We start from the raw sequence: 14,269 nt of genomic DNA, 5'->3' as shown, positions 1-14,269 counted from the left end.
CCATAACCTAATTGGGTTCATTATAAATAAGCACTAGATTGAAGATCAGCTTTCCTCCTTTCCATACAACAGACTATTGCCTTGCACATACCTACTTCATGCTGCATTCTGTGCAAGAAAGCTGAGTGGGAATGCAACAGCAGCACAATTCCCAAGTTAAGTGAAAGAGTTAGAAGTTTTTCCACTAAAAAGAAAGGAATGATGCCAGAAGACTGCTCTACCTGTTTGCCACACAATCACCACCATCCCATGCCAAATCGAAGTCAATAATTTTGAAGAAACTAAAGAAACCAAAGTTCCAGAAATCCAGAGATTCAAGGAGTGCCACACAATCGCTGCTGGTGATCAAATTCAAATCGGACAAGGATAAGCTGATGAACAGGTACCACGCATGGTGCAGTGCTGTAAAGAACGGCTACCTAGCATAAGGCACAGCTATAAGGAAAGGTCAAAGAGCCTGGGATTGTACACTCTGGATAAAACAAGGTTCAAATGGAGATAATATTCAAATATTTAAGATCCTTAAGGAAAATCTAAATATTCAGATTGCACACCCACGTGTGAACACAATGTCCATTCTTCCCAACGCAACGGCAGGTTCACGACATCTTGCTGATAGCCAGGACTATCCATAGGGCAATAAAATAATTTTACATTATTTTTAAAATACACTTTCTTTCTGTTCTTGGAGAAGGATCCTTATTCATTTGCTGACATAATTGGTCACACAACCGCCTTCAATCTCAAATTAATCACCTTGGTAATAATTTCCTCCAAGTAGCTCAGTTTTCTCTTTTGTGCTAAACTCTTCATTTTCCCCCTCAACAACTCAACTGTTCACAAACCTTAAATCCATCCCAGATTAATATTGCTCCTATATCTGGGATGAGCAAATGCCCCACTGCACCGTGTGAGGACACAATAAAAAATCGCTTCAAGCCTCTTTTGCTATTACAAATTAATTTTCCGATTCCAACAATCCCACAACAACAGGTGTAGCTGTACTGAATTTTCTACTCATTTACTCTAAACAGTTTCCAAACTTCAGTGGGTGTCCCTTCTGGGGATCCAAACCAAGTCACGATCACTCATCAGCCCTGTGCTTTGTGACCTACATTGGCTCCCGGTTAAACAATGCCTTGATTTCAAAATTCTCATCCTGGTTTACAAATCACTCCAAGGCCTTGCCCTCCCTATCTCTAATCGTTTTTAACCTCACAACCCCACACGATGTCTGCGCTCCTTAAATTCTGGCCTCTTGAACATCCCTCACTCATTATAACTGCTCAACAATCGGTGGCCGTGCCTTCAGCTGTTTGAGCCCCAAGCTCTGGAACTCTCTCCCTAAACCTCTCCACCTCTCTTTCCACCATTAAGACTCTCCTTAAAACCTTCCTCTTTAAACAAACTTTTGGTCATCTGCCTTAATTTCTTCTTTTGTGGTCCATTGTCAGATTTATCGGTTTTGTCTTATAACACTGTTATAAAGCGTCTTGGGACGTTTTACTATATTAAAGGCGCTATATAAATACAAGTTATTATCCCCAGACTTATATTGGCTACCCAAGCAAAAACAGTGCCATCAGGACAGTAAACATCTTACTTGTCAGCATACACCAACAGAAAAAAATTACTAAGTTAAACCTTGAAACAGTGGGACAAGTGGAAATTTGGTGATCTTGCAAAGCTCCTGAGAATACATGCTACCCTGAAGCCAAGATTTGATAACATAGGCCCTAAACTAAAAACATACCAGTCTAACCTCAGTGGTGGGAAAATTATTGGAAAAAATCCTGAGGGACAGGATAAATTTTCATTTGGAAGGACATGGATTAATCAAGGACAATCAACGTGGATTTGTTAAGGGAAGGTCATGCCGAACTAACTTGACTGAATTTTGAGGCGGGTCGATGAGGGCAGTGCGTACGATGCAGTGTATATGGATTTTAGCAAAGCTTTTGATAAGGTCCCACATGGCAGACTGGTCACGAAAGTAAAAGCCCATGGGATCCAGGGCAAAGTGGCAAGTTAGATCCAAAATAGGCTACGAGGCAGGAAGCAAAGGGTAATGGTTGATGGGTGTTTTTGTGACTGGAAGGCTGTATCCAGTGGGTTTCCACAGGGCTCAGTGCTGGGTCCCTTGCTTTTTGTGGTATATGTCAATGACTTGGACTTGAATGTTGGGGGTATGATTAAGAAGTTTGCAGATGACACTAAAATAGGCTGTGTGGTTGATAATAAAGAAGAAAGCTGTGGACTGCAGGAAGATATCAATGTACTGGTCAGGTGGGTAGAACAGTGGCAAATGGAATTCAATCCGGATAAGTGTGAGGTAATGCATTTGGGGAGGTCTAGCAAGGCAAGGGAATACACATTAAATGGTACGACACTGAAAAGTGTAGAGGAACAAAGGGATCTTGGAGTGCAGGTCCACAGATACCAAAGGTAGCAGGCCAGATAGATAAGGTGGTTAAGAAGACATATGGATTACTTGCCTTTATTAGTCGAGGCATGGAATACAAGAGCAAGGAGGTTATGCTTGAACTGTATAAAACACTGGTTAGGCTGCAACTAGAGTACTGTGTGCAGTTCTGGTCATCACATTACAGGAAATATGTGATTGCACTGGAAAGGGTGCAGAGGAGATTTACAAAAATGTTAACTGGACTGGAGAATTTTGGCTACGAGGAAAGATTGGAGATGCTGGGTCTGTTTTCGTTGGAACAGAGGAGGCTGAGGAGAGACCTTACTGAAGTGTATAAAATTATAAGGGGCCTGGATAGAGTGGATAGGAAGGACCCGTTTCCCTTGGCAAAGGGGTCAATAACCAGAGGGCACAGATTTAAAATAATTGGGGGGAGGTTTAGAGGAGATATGAGGTCGAGCAGGCGGGAGCTCGGAGCAGCGCGAATCCGGGGTCGTCGAGAGGCCTATAAAAGCCGGCGGGAGTCGGGCAGTTCGAGCAGTCGGTCAAGGAGGCAGGAGCTCGGAGCAGTGAGAGTCCGGGGTCGGCGAGAGGCGTACCGGTGCAGCTACAGCGCGGACAGAAGGCAAAAAAGTAAAAAGAAAATCGAACGGTGACGTCACAGCCAAGGGGGTAAGTGATTGGTAAGTAGTTTTTCTTTTTCTGTTTTATATCAGTAAGTAACATTTGGCATTGTTGTTGCCAAATTAAGTTAATCTAGGGGTTAAGTCATGGCAGGAGAGCTCGGACATGTGTTATGCTCCTCCTGTGCTATGTGGGAAATCAGGGACGCCTCCGGTGTCCCTGATGACTGTGTGCGGGAAGTGTATCCACCTCCAGCTCCTGACGGACCGCATTGCAGCACTGGAGCTGCGGGTGGATTCACTCCAGAGCATCCACGATGCTGAGAATGATGTGAATAGCACGTTTAGTGAGTTGGTCTTACCGCAGGTAAAGGGTACACAGCCAGATAGGGAATGGAAGACCAACAGGAAGAGCAGTGCAAGGAAGTTAGTGCAGGGGTCCCCTGCGGTCATCCCCCTGCAAAACAGATACACCGCTTTGGGTACTGTGGAGGGGGATGACTCATCAGGGGAGAGCAGCAGCAGACAGGTTCATGACACCGTGGGTGGCTCTGCTACATAGGAGGGCAGGAAAAAGAGTGGGAAAGCAATAGTGATAGGGGTTTCGATTGTAAGGGGAATCGATAGGCCTTTCTGTGGCCGCAACCGAGACTCCATGATGGTATGTTGCCTCCCTGGTGCAAGGGTCAAGGATGTCTCGGAGCGGGTGCAGGACATTCTGAAAAGGGAGGGTGAACAGCCAGTTGTCGTGGTGCATATAGGTAAAAAACGGGATGAGGTATTAAGAGACGAATTTAAGGAGCTAGGAGCTAAATTAAAAAGTAGAACCTCAAAAGTAGTAATCTCGGGATTGCTACCAGTGCCACGTGGTCAGAGTAGGAATCGCAGGATAGCTCAGATGAATACATGGCTTGAGCAGTGGTGCAGCAGGGAGGGATTCAAATTCCTGGGGCATTGGAACCGGTTCTGGGGGAGGTGGGACCAGTACAAACCGGACGGTCTGCACCTGGGCAGGACCGGAACCAATGTCCTCGGGGGAAGTGTTTGCTAGTGCTGTTAGGGAGGAGTTAAAATAATATGGCAGGGGGATGGGAACCAATGCAGGGAGACAGAGGGAAACAAAATGGAGACAGAAGCAAAAGACAGAAAGGAGATGAGTAAAAGTGGAGGGCAGAGAAACCCAAGGCAAAAAACAAAAAGGGTCACTGTACAGCAAAATTCTAAAGGGTCAAAGTGTAATAAAAAGGCAAGCCTGAAAGCTCGGTGCCTCAATGCGAGGAGTATTCAGAACCCAGGAGAGGGCTCTGAGCTAGTTAGAGTAGGTGAGAGCTCAGATGAATAGGACCCCAAGGAGGAATGCAAAAGGCAGGAAGCAACAGAGCAGAGTAGCAGTGGGGTAAGTGTAAACCACAAGGTGATAGGAAGGGACAATATGTATGAATATAAAGGGACTGCAGGAGGGGTCAAAACTAGAAATCATGGTTTAAAAACTAGTATTAAAACACTCTACTTAAACGCACTCGAAATAAAGTAAATGAGTTGACGGCACAAATCATTATAAATGGGTATGATTTGGTGGCCATTACAGAAACGTGGTTGCAGGGTGGCCAAGACTGGGAATTAAATATACAGGGGTATCTGACAATTCGGAAGGATAGACAAGGAGGAAAAGGAGGTGGGGTAGCTCTGTTAATAAAGGATGATATCAGGGCAATTGAGAGAGATGATATTGGCTCTAATGAACAAAATGTTAAATCATTGCGGGTGGAGATTAGAGATAGCAAGGGGAAAAAGTGGGCGTAGTTTATAGGTCCCCAAATAATAACTTCACGGTGGTGCGGGCAATAATCAAGGGAATAATGGAGGCATGTGAAAAAGGAACGGCAGTAATCATGGGGGATTTTAACCTACATATCGATTGGTCAAATCAAATCGCACTGGGTAGCCTGAAGGAGGAATTCATAGAATGCATATGGGATTGTTTCTTAGAACAGTATGTTACAGAACCTACAAGGGAGCAAGCTATCTTAGATCTGGTCCTGTGTAATGAGTCAGGAATAATAAACTATCTCCTAGTAAAAGATCCTCTCGGAATGAGTGATCACAGTCTGGTTGAATTTGTAATACAGATTGAGGGTGAGGAAGTAGTGTCTCAAACGAGCGTACTATGCTTAAACAAAGGGGACTACAGTGGGATGAGGGCAGAGTTGGCTAAAGTAGACTGGGAACACAGACTAAATGGTAGCACAATTGAGGAACAGTGGAGGACTTTTAAGGAGCTCTTTCATAGTGCTCAACAAAAATATATTCCAGTGAAAAAGAAGGGCGGTAAGAGAAGGGATATCCAGCCGTGGATAACCAAGGAAATAAAGGAGGGTATCAAATTAAAAACCAATGCGTATAACGTGGCCATGGTTAGTGGGAAACTAGAAGATTGAGTAAATTTTAAACTACAGCAAAGAATGACTAAGAAAGCAATAAAGAAAGGAAAGATAGATTACGAAAGTAAACTTGCGCAAAACATAAAAACAGATAGTAAAAGCTTTTACAGATATATAAAACGGAAAAGAGTGACTAAAGTAAATGTTGGTCCCTTAGAAGATGAGAAGGGGGATTTAATAATGGGAAATGTGGAAATGGCCGAGACCTTAAACAATTATTTTGCTTCGGTCTTCACAGTGGAAGACACAAAAACCATGCCAAAAATTGCTGGTCACGGGAATGTGGGAAGGGAGGACCTTGAGACAATCACTATCACTAGGGAGGTAGTGCTGGACAGGCTAATGGGACTCAAGGTAGACAAGTCCCCTGGTCCTGATGAAATGCATCCCAGGGTATTAAAAGAGATGGTGGAAGTTATAGCAGATGCATTCGTTATAATCTACCAACATTCTCTGGACTCTGGGGAGGTACCAGCGGATTGGAAAGCAGCTAATGTAACTCCTCTGTTTAAAAAAGGGGGCAGACAAAAGGCAGGTAACTATAGGCTGGTTAGTTTAACATCTGTAGTGGGGAAAATGCTTGAAGCTATCATTAAGGAAGAAATAGCAGGACATCTAGATAGGAATAGTGCAATCAAGCAGACGCAACATGGATGCATGAAGGGGAAACTAATTTACTGGAATTCTTTGAGGATATAACGAGAATGGTGGATAGAGGTGTACCGATGGATGTGGTGTATTTAGATTTCCAAAAGGCATTTGTTAAGGTGCCACACAAAAGGTTACTGCAGAAGATAAAGGTACGCGGAGTCAGAGGAAATGTATTAGCATGGATAGAGAATTGGCTGGCGAACAGAAAGCAGAGAGTCGGGATAAATGGGTCCTTTTCGGGTTGGAAATCGGTGGTTAGTGGTGTGCCACAGGGATCGGTGCTGGGACCACAACTGTTTACAATATACATAGATGACCTGGAAGAGGGGACAGAGTGTAATGTAACAAAATGAAAGAGATAGACAAGATAGAGACAGAGAGGTTGTTTCCACTGGTCAGGGAGACTAGAACTAGGGGGCACAGCCTCAAAATATGGGGAAGCCAATTTAAAACAGAGTTGACAAGGAATTTCTTCTCCCAGAGGGTTGTGAATCTGTGGAATTCTCTGCCCAAGGAAGCAGTTGAGGCTAGCTCATTGAATGTATTCAAATCACAGATAGATAGATTTTTAACCAATAAGGGAATTAAGCGTTATGGGGAGCGGGCGGGTAAGTGGAGCTGAGTCCATGGCCAGATCAGCCATGATCTTTTTGAATGGCAGAGCAGGCTCGAGGGGCTAGATGGCCTATTCCTGTTCCTAATTCTTATGTTCTTTTGTTCTTATGAAATATCTTCACCCAGAATGTAGTGGGGGTCTGGAACTCACTGGCTGAAAAGGTGGTAGAGGCAGAAACCCTCACCACTTAAAAAATACTTGGATGTGCATTTAAAATGCTGCAACCTACAGGGTTACGGACCAAGAACTGGAAAATGAGATTAGGCTGGATAGCTTCTGGTTGGCCGGCACGGACACAATAGGCCAAAATGGTCTCCCTCCGTGCTATAAATTTCTATGATTCTATGAACATCGCTGCATCCTCACTGTACTAATTCAGGAAACTGCCTCCTGCACCCAGAATCCCTAATTTTCTCCATTTTCCCTGCCAGGTACAATATACAAGCATTTAAAACTCAAGCTTGGGGTCACCTAATCACCAATTTTTGTATCTTCTCTCTCGTTCTTTCCAGCATTGATAGTACCCTGCATTGTGGGCCTTGGCCCTTCACCTAGTTCATCTCAAATACTTTCCACTAATAATTTAGTAACAACCTTTGCTGAAATCCATTTTCCTTTAATCATGCTGTCAGCTGAAAGTCTGGGGAGATGTTACCAAGCAAACTGTGACTATTCATGCAAATTACTGATCCACTGTGTAAGTATCTGAACAAGTTGGTTGATGCTGGGGCTAGAGGTTTCAATGTCCAAGGAGTCACTTTCACCACCTAAGATTTATGAAGTATGTACAATGAGGGGAAATTTAAAGGCATACAGAAACATTCTCTGCCAAGATAAGACATTTGAGGACTGCTGAGGACATCAGAAACTCCTTTTGCATTCCCTCGGCATTTCTGTGCTGTAACATCCGAGTAATTGATTTTATACCAATGCCCAACAGGGACAGGGACAAAGTCAATGCAAAATTTTGGGGATCAAATCCCATCCACTTTGCTGTTGCAACGGACCATAGTTGCTTTAGTGCGTACTCACTTAATCCTGCTGCTGCATACTCAATACTTCAGAATTCATTATCAGACGTGCTGCCAAGTTCAATTCAACTTCTCTACTTAGAGTGATGAGGGGAGAATCCCATGCTACCGTGGACCAACTTCCTCTTTAGGTGGGCGCTCCAACCTGCAAAAGATGCTGGCGGCAGGGGTTCCAATCAAGGCCTGTCAAGACTTTTCCAACACCCTCCCAAGTTCCAGTCTACAGGAAGTCCAACTCATCTAAACCACTGCGGGATCCCAGCTTAATCAAAGAGCATTCATTTGGTGACCAGAACGCTGTTCAGTTGAAGTAAAGCAACACCTAACCAAATCTGAAAATAAGGCATCAACATCAGGCCAAGTGACAGCACTTTGGCACTGCCAGTACATCTCACTAAGCTTCCTGCATTAAGTCAGAATGAAGGAATTCAAAACCTTGAAGTCTAGGATCAGCTGACCTTTGGGAACAAGTTACTGGAGCAAAATGGAGTTTACCTGGAAAAAAAATCTTCTTTATGGATCCAGCAAATAGTAACCTTGGTACTCTGTTGCTGAAGAGATTCCCCTTGTCTCACCGTGTCTCAGAAACCTTCCCCCACAAACTTCAGGGCCAGAGTGAAATCAAAGTGAAAGTCACAGTGCCAACAGTATTAGATTCCATTCTCTTTAAAAAGGGGGTAATTTTCCAACTTTACATTTCTCCTGCCAGCAGCACATGTAGAAATTTTGGTTGTAATTAACACACAATCGTTCAAGCATTGAAGTAAACGTCTGGAAAATAGCGTACAGCTCCTATGTCTGATTTTCTAACGTGCACGGGCCAGGGGTTGAGGCTCCCCATCAATAGCACAAAGTCAGAAAATTATCCCTTGTATGTAATCTCAATGTTGCATTCCATGTTGTGAAGGCAACAAGTCAATCAATCACATGCTAGTGACAGAGGCAGTGGTGCAAAATCCTCTTCCTTTCCAGAATACTACTGATCACCCCATCTGGAATGCTTAGCCCCCAGACAGATGCTGCTTTGCTCCATTAAAAAAATTGAACTGAAATGAGGTGAGATAACTCCTTCTGGACTGCTTCCAAATCTCGTACAATTATTGTGTTGCATAGCATCTGCCATGTTTCGGCTGCTTCTAATTACTTTCTTCATAAAATAAATCTGGAGAATTGCTTAGTCTGTATAAAGAAAGATAATACTGTCTGCCTTTTAAGATTTTCAGGAAAGACAGCGGGCTTCCTATGTGCAGTATAATAAACTGTTTACTGTGGATTGGGTTAACTTTTAGATCTGGGCTACATTAACACTGCAATAAAAAAGTTAAAGACGCAGATTTCAGTTCATATGAGATGTGATCGGCTGATGAATGCTCAACTGATTTTCACAAGAATAAAAGGTGCTGGAAAAAGCAAGAACCATAACATGGGGTCATATGGTTCTGTCACTGGGAAAGAATTCAGAACACAGATTGTGAAACCAAGAACCAATACTGGCTAGAGACCAAAGTGAAGTGAACTGGGGTCAAATTACATTCAGCCACAATGGTGCTGGTGATTTCACACAAGAAAATATCAAAACTTGCAAAACAAACTTTTTTTTTTAAAAAGTACACCGTTATGGAATAAAAATAAGTTGAGGTTTGACCTTTGCCAGCATTAAGAGTTAACAGACGATGTAGCACCAATAACAGGACAAAATTAATTAACAAGGCCTTGTATATAGCAAAGTGCTAAACCATCTAATCTACACATGGTGCAAAGTTGTTGTAAGGATCCTGTCCCCTGGGTGGCTTTGCAACAGGATGAATGTTCCAATTTGTACATAGAGGCTGAAAAAGTTAGAAGGAGCTTTAATTATAAAATTAAATATGTCCTGTGCTAATCCACATCAGATTTTAAAACTGCTTAGCATTATTAACAAGTTGCAATAAATACATCTGTGTTTTATTTTGCATTTTTTACCCTGCTTTTATGACTAATGGGAGCTGATACATCCCCATAACATTGCTAGAAGGATCCTAACACTTTCCAAGTTATCTTGCATTAAAATTATGGGGACACAGTTCAGTAGATACACATTCATTGGCTCTATTACAGCTGAAAAGAAGAGTATTTTTCCCATTAAGGCATGTAGTTTTCCCAGACTACAGTAATAACATACAGCTATCACTATAATTCTACCATCACAAAGCAAGTCAGATTGAACAGTTTCTAGATCGCAAGTAAAAACTGAAGAAATTTGTGTAGCATATATCTATAAATGCCAAAATGCAGACAACTTATTCTGCTACTAATGAACTTACAGATCCACATGATTACAATGAACTCAATGGCTCAGAGAAACACCAATTAAACACCCTTTCATTATACATTTCTATAGATTAAGAGAGTTAGTGACAACTATGTGAGACAGGTTGGATGGTCCAGCAAGTCTTTAACTGTTTTTGTATGTTTGTATTATCTCAGCTTCTACATACAATGAAAAGTACATAATATCACCATTAAAGAGAAACCAGCTGAGAAAATTCTTAGAATCACATTTTCTAATAAGGAGCGTGCTTCCATAAATAACTTTAAAATATGTTAGCTGTTACAACAAGCTAAAAATCAGCCCCAAGGACATGCCCAATGGAAGAGTGTTGCAGCCAAATGATACGTCCAATTTTATTCTTATTCTTTGTGGCGGTAACTGAACTGAATGGATTGTTAAGCCATTTCAGAGGTCAGTCATCCAATGTTCCCACTACTTGTTTTTTGGGTGCGCGGCCCATTTAAGGGCCTGTGCAGCCTATTTAAATTACCGCGCACGTGTAGTTTTTCCATTATAACGCCTGCAGATCTTGCAGTCAACAACGTTTAACTTCTTTAAAAGGACATTAGCAAACCAATTGGGTTTTTATGACAATCTAACAGGTTAGTTGACACATTTACAGATTCCAACTTTATTCCAGATTTTTTTTTTTTAATTAATTCTAATTCAAATTCACAAACTGGTAGGATTTGAACTCTCATCGTCTGGATTATTAGTCCAGGCCTCTGGATTACTAGTCCAGTAACATAACCACTAAATTACCGTACCTGGGACGTGAAGGAACTGCCTCCGTTTTGACCTTAGCTTTTTTTTCCCCATGAGATAAAGACCGAAATTTATTTCCATCACAAAGATTTTGCTATCCACATAGCAATTATGATCACATCTATGCTTAACTACAGCATGAAGCAATAAACTGATTATTAGTAGTATTGTGCTCAGCAATTAGTCACCCCACCACCCAAGCCCCAAAGTGCAGGGGGCAACAACACAGAGCGTGCTGAAAATATGTTAATGAGAGTGGCCCCAGTAAAGTCACTGGGCACAGCACCAACCATCTCAGGCAGGTGAAAAATCCAGAGCATGAACCTTCTGCTATCAGGCCAGCAAGGACAATGTCAAGTTTGTAGGGATGTTTAATTACATTACAGAAGCAATTCCTTACCTGGTTAATGACATACACTCCATAGTCGAGTTGCTGGCGCTGCAGAATTGGATGCAAGTAATAAAGCCAGTATTTAAGGTGCTCATCACGATTGCGGAATGGAATGATGACAGCAACTTTCTGAAGAGCTGTACACTCCGTTGGAGTAAAATGGCCTCCCTCACGCACTAACGAATTAATCTGTTTCACTTCTTCCAGGTTAATAGACTGGGAAAATTCTATTCTGAGTGGTCCCACTACAGGAGATAAAAGAATCCACAATTAGTTAAAAAAGGTTATGCACAGAGTCAGAGTTCAGATGTTTGTTCAGCTAAAAATAATGGGACTAACTATTTGTACTGCGCTTTTTTTGACAGACAGGTGTACATCAAGCTCCGCCTCCCTCCTGGCCCAAATCGTTCCATGCGCGTGCTGCGAGCAGCAGGACCAGAGGCCCCAACGGCGAGAGACAGGGTGGGGGCAGAGAGAAGTGGGACGCCGAACCAGAAGAGGGACCCTGCGACCGACCGTGCCTCCCATCAGCTGCAAGTCCCGAGCAGTGGTGTGGGGGGACAGGAGGAAGAAGAGGAAGGAGGAAGAAGGAAAAGGAGGAGGAGGAGGAGGAGGAAGAAGGGGGAGGAGGGAGGAGGAGGAGAAGAAGGGGGAGGAGGGAGGAGGAGGAGAAGAAGGGGGAGGAGGGAGGAGGAGGAGAAGAAGGGGGAGGAGGAGGGAGAAGGAGGGAGGAGGAGGGAGGAGGAGGGAGGAGGAGGGAGGAGGAGGGAGGAGGAGGGAGGAGGAGGGAGGAGGAGGGAGGAGGAGGGAGGAGGGAGGAGGAGGGAGGAGGAGGGAGGAGGAGGAGGGAGGGAGGGAGGAGGGAGAAGGAGGGAGAAGGAGGGAGAAGGAGGGAGAAGGAGGGAGAAGGAGGGAGAAGGAGGGAGAAGGAGGGAGAAGGAGGGAGAAGGAGGGAGAAGGAGGGAGAAGGAGGGAGAAGGAGGGAGAAGGAGGGAGAAGGAGGGAGAAGGAGGGAGAAGGAGGGAGAAGGAGGGAGAAGGAAGGAGAAGGAGGAGGAGGAGGAGAAGGGGGGGAGGAGAAGGGGGGGGGGGAAGGAAAAAGAGCTGGGGGGGGGGAAGGAAAAAGAGCTGGGGGGGGGGGGAAGGAAAAAAAGAGAGGAGAGCGCGAGCTTGGGGGGGTGGGGGGGGAGGGAGGAGGAGAGCACAAGCTTGGGGGGAGCGTGGGGGAGGAGAGCGCGAGCTTGGGAGGAGGGGGGGTTGGGGGAGGAAGTAGAAGAGCACGCTGGGGAGGGGGGGCACGGTGAAGCGAAAGGATGGGTGCGGCGAGCACTAGGGGGGGCGAGCGTGAGCACCCAGGGGGGCGAGGATATGTCAGTTTTGTTGCTCGAGTCGTTGAGTACATTCAAGGCTGAGAGAGATCGATTTTTGGACTCTAGGGGAATCAAGGGACATGGAGATCGGGTGAGAAAGTAGAGTTGAGGTGAAAGATCAGCCATGATCTTATTGAATGGGGGAGCAGGCTCAAGGGGCCGTACAGCCTACTTGTGATCCTAATTCTTATGTTCTGATGCCTCAGCCTGTCCATTACTGTTTTTATTTGTAATTTGTAACATTCTTTACATTTTCTCACCCATCTCGGCAAACCTCTATTTTGTATTGAGAAGGGACCCCATTTTCTCTAGGAAGAGAGAAACTAGGAAGTCAGGAAAACTGTCAGCTTTGATCTCCCAGTATCATGACATCCTTGTGATCTTTCAGGGATCCGACCGTTTCCCTGAACCTTTCACAGTCCCCAGTCTTAAATCGCATCTTAGATTTTAGCTCCTAACCAATTTCTTTCCCTTATTATTCTGTCCATCTCTGTCCTCCAATCTACCTGTAGATTTCTGGTAAAGGAAAGTTATCTTTCTCCTGATCATTCACTTGTTGCCATTCCCGTTTCTTCCTTCCTGTGTTGCACTTTCCCAGTGCAGTATGTTTATTTTATTTTCTCAATAATGTATATTCTTCGCAGTAATTAAATCCTCTGTACTCTTTCTTCCCCCGCCCCCCTTAACTTTGGGAGTGAATTCTCTCTGCACTTCTCCCGCTCTCTCGCTGTAACTTCAATGGTGCAAGGAAATTACAACGAAAGAATGGGAGTAGCCCCGAGAAAATTCACCTGCTTTTTTTGGGAGGGGGGCAGGGAAGGGGTGGCTGGGAATCTCAATCCAGTAATGGAATGTTGGGACTTCACCAAAGAAGAAATGGTTCACTAACCTCACCTTCCCTCAGTGACCTCTCAATCTAATACAGATTCACTGTTCAAGTTGAGGACAGTTCCAGTGCCATTTCACTCCTGATATTTTGCACAGCTCTGCAAAGCAATCAGCCTGAGTCACTTGCTATTTGTTTCAGCCCGTCATTGTTTTTGTTGTAAATTGCCTTTAATTGTCAAGTCCATATCTATAGTTGCCTTTAATTCTGTCTTCTGGCTCTTGATTGGCCTTTCTCTATGGTGTAAAATATTTTCCTGTGTCCTGTCAAAAACTGAACACAGCTTTTTAAAAATGGAAAAATTGCAGTCTTGCAACTTTTACTGAATGAAAATTGCTGTCTGTTTCACAGCGAGTTTATTATTCAATTGTTTTTAATTGAAATGGTATCCGGTCAAACTTGCACAGCTGTTGCTATTTCGGAGAGCTTGCATGTGTTGATACTTCCATTACCAGCTACAGTTTTTGTTCCTTTATCTGATGCTTTGTAATACTAGCAGCCACTTTGTAACGTGCATCAAATTATGTTACTCATTTTACCAGTAATCATTCAATTAACATGAATTTATTTTTAAGTTCCAGATATTGCGTCTGATTCACCTCGGGAAATTAATTTAATTCAAAATGGGCAAGATATTGCAGATGCTGGAAATCTGAAATAGAAACAGAAAAGGCTGGAAATACTGAGCAGGTCAGGCAGCATCTGTGAAGAGCGAATCAGAGTTAACGTTTCAGGGCGATGGTCCTTCGACAGAATTGGA

At 43.7% G+C, this 14,269-nt stretch overlaps 1 protein-coding gene across 4 annotated transcripts in view; it reads right to left on the bottom strand.

Moving 5' to 3' along the window:
- LOC139263987 (beta-1,4-galactosyltransferase 1-like) overlaps positions 1-14,269 on the bottom strand; it is a 75,075-nt gene that overhangs the window by 35,688 nt on the left and 25,118 nt on the right. For all 4 annotated transcript variants that reach the window (XM_070880087.1, XM_070880094.1, XM_070880089.1 and 1 more), the window contains exon 2: positions 11,264-11,499. In XM_070880087.1, the coding sequence (XP_070736188.1) occupies positions 11,264-11,499 (236 nt within the window). The remainder of the gene's footprint in view (positions 1-11,263; positions 11,500-14,269) is intronic.

Source organism: Pristiophorus japonicus, chromosome 1, assembly GCF_044704955.1.
Source record: "Pristiophorus japonicus isolate sPriJap1 chromosome 1, sPriJap1.hap1, whole genome shotgun sequence".
NCBI classification, from domain to species: Eukaryota; Metazoa; Chordata; class Chondrichthyes; family Pristiophoridae; genus Pristiophorus; species Pristiophorus japonicus.
This window is presented reverse-complemented; position numbering and strand designations above follow the sequence as displayed.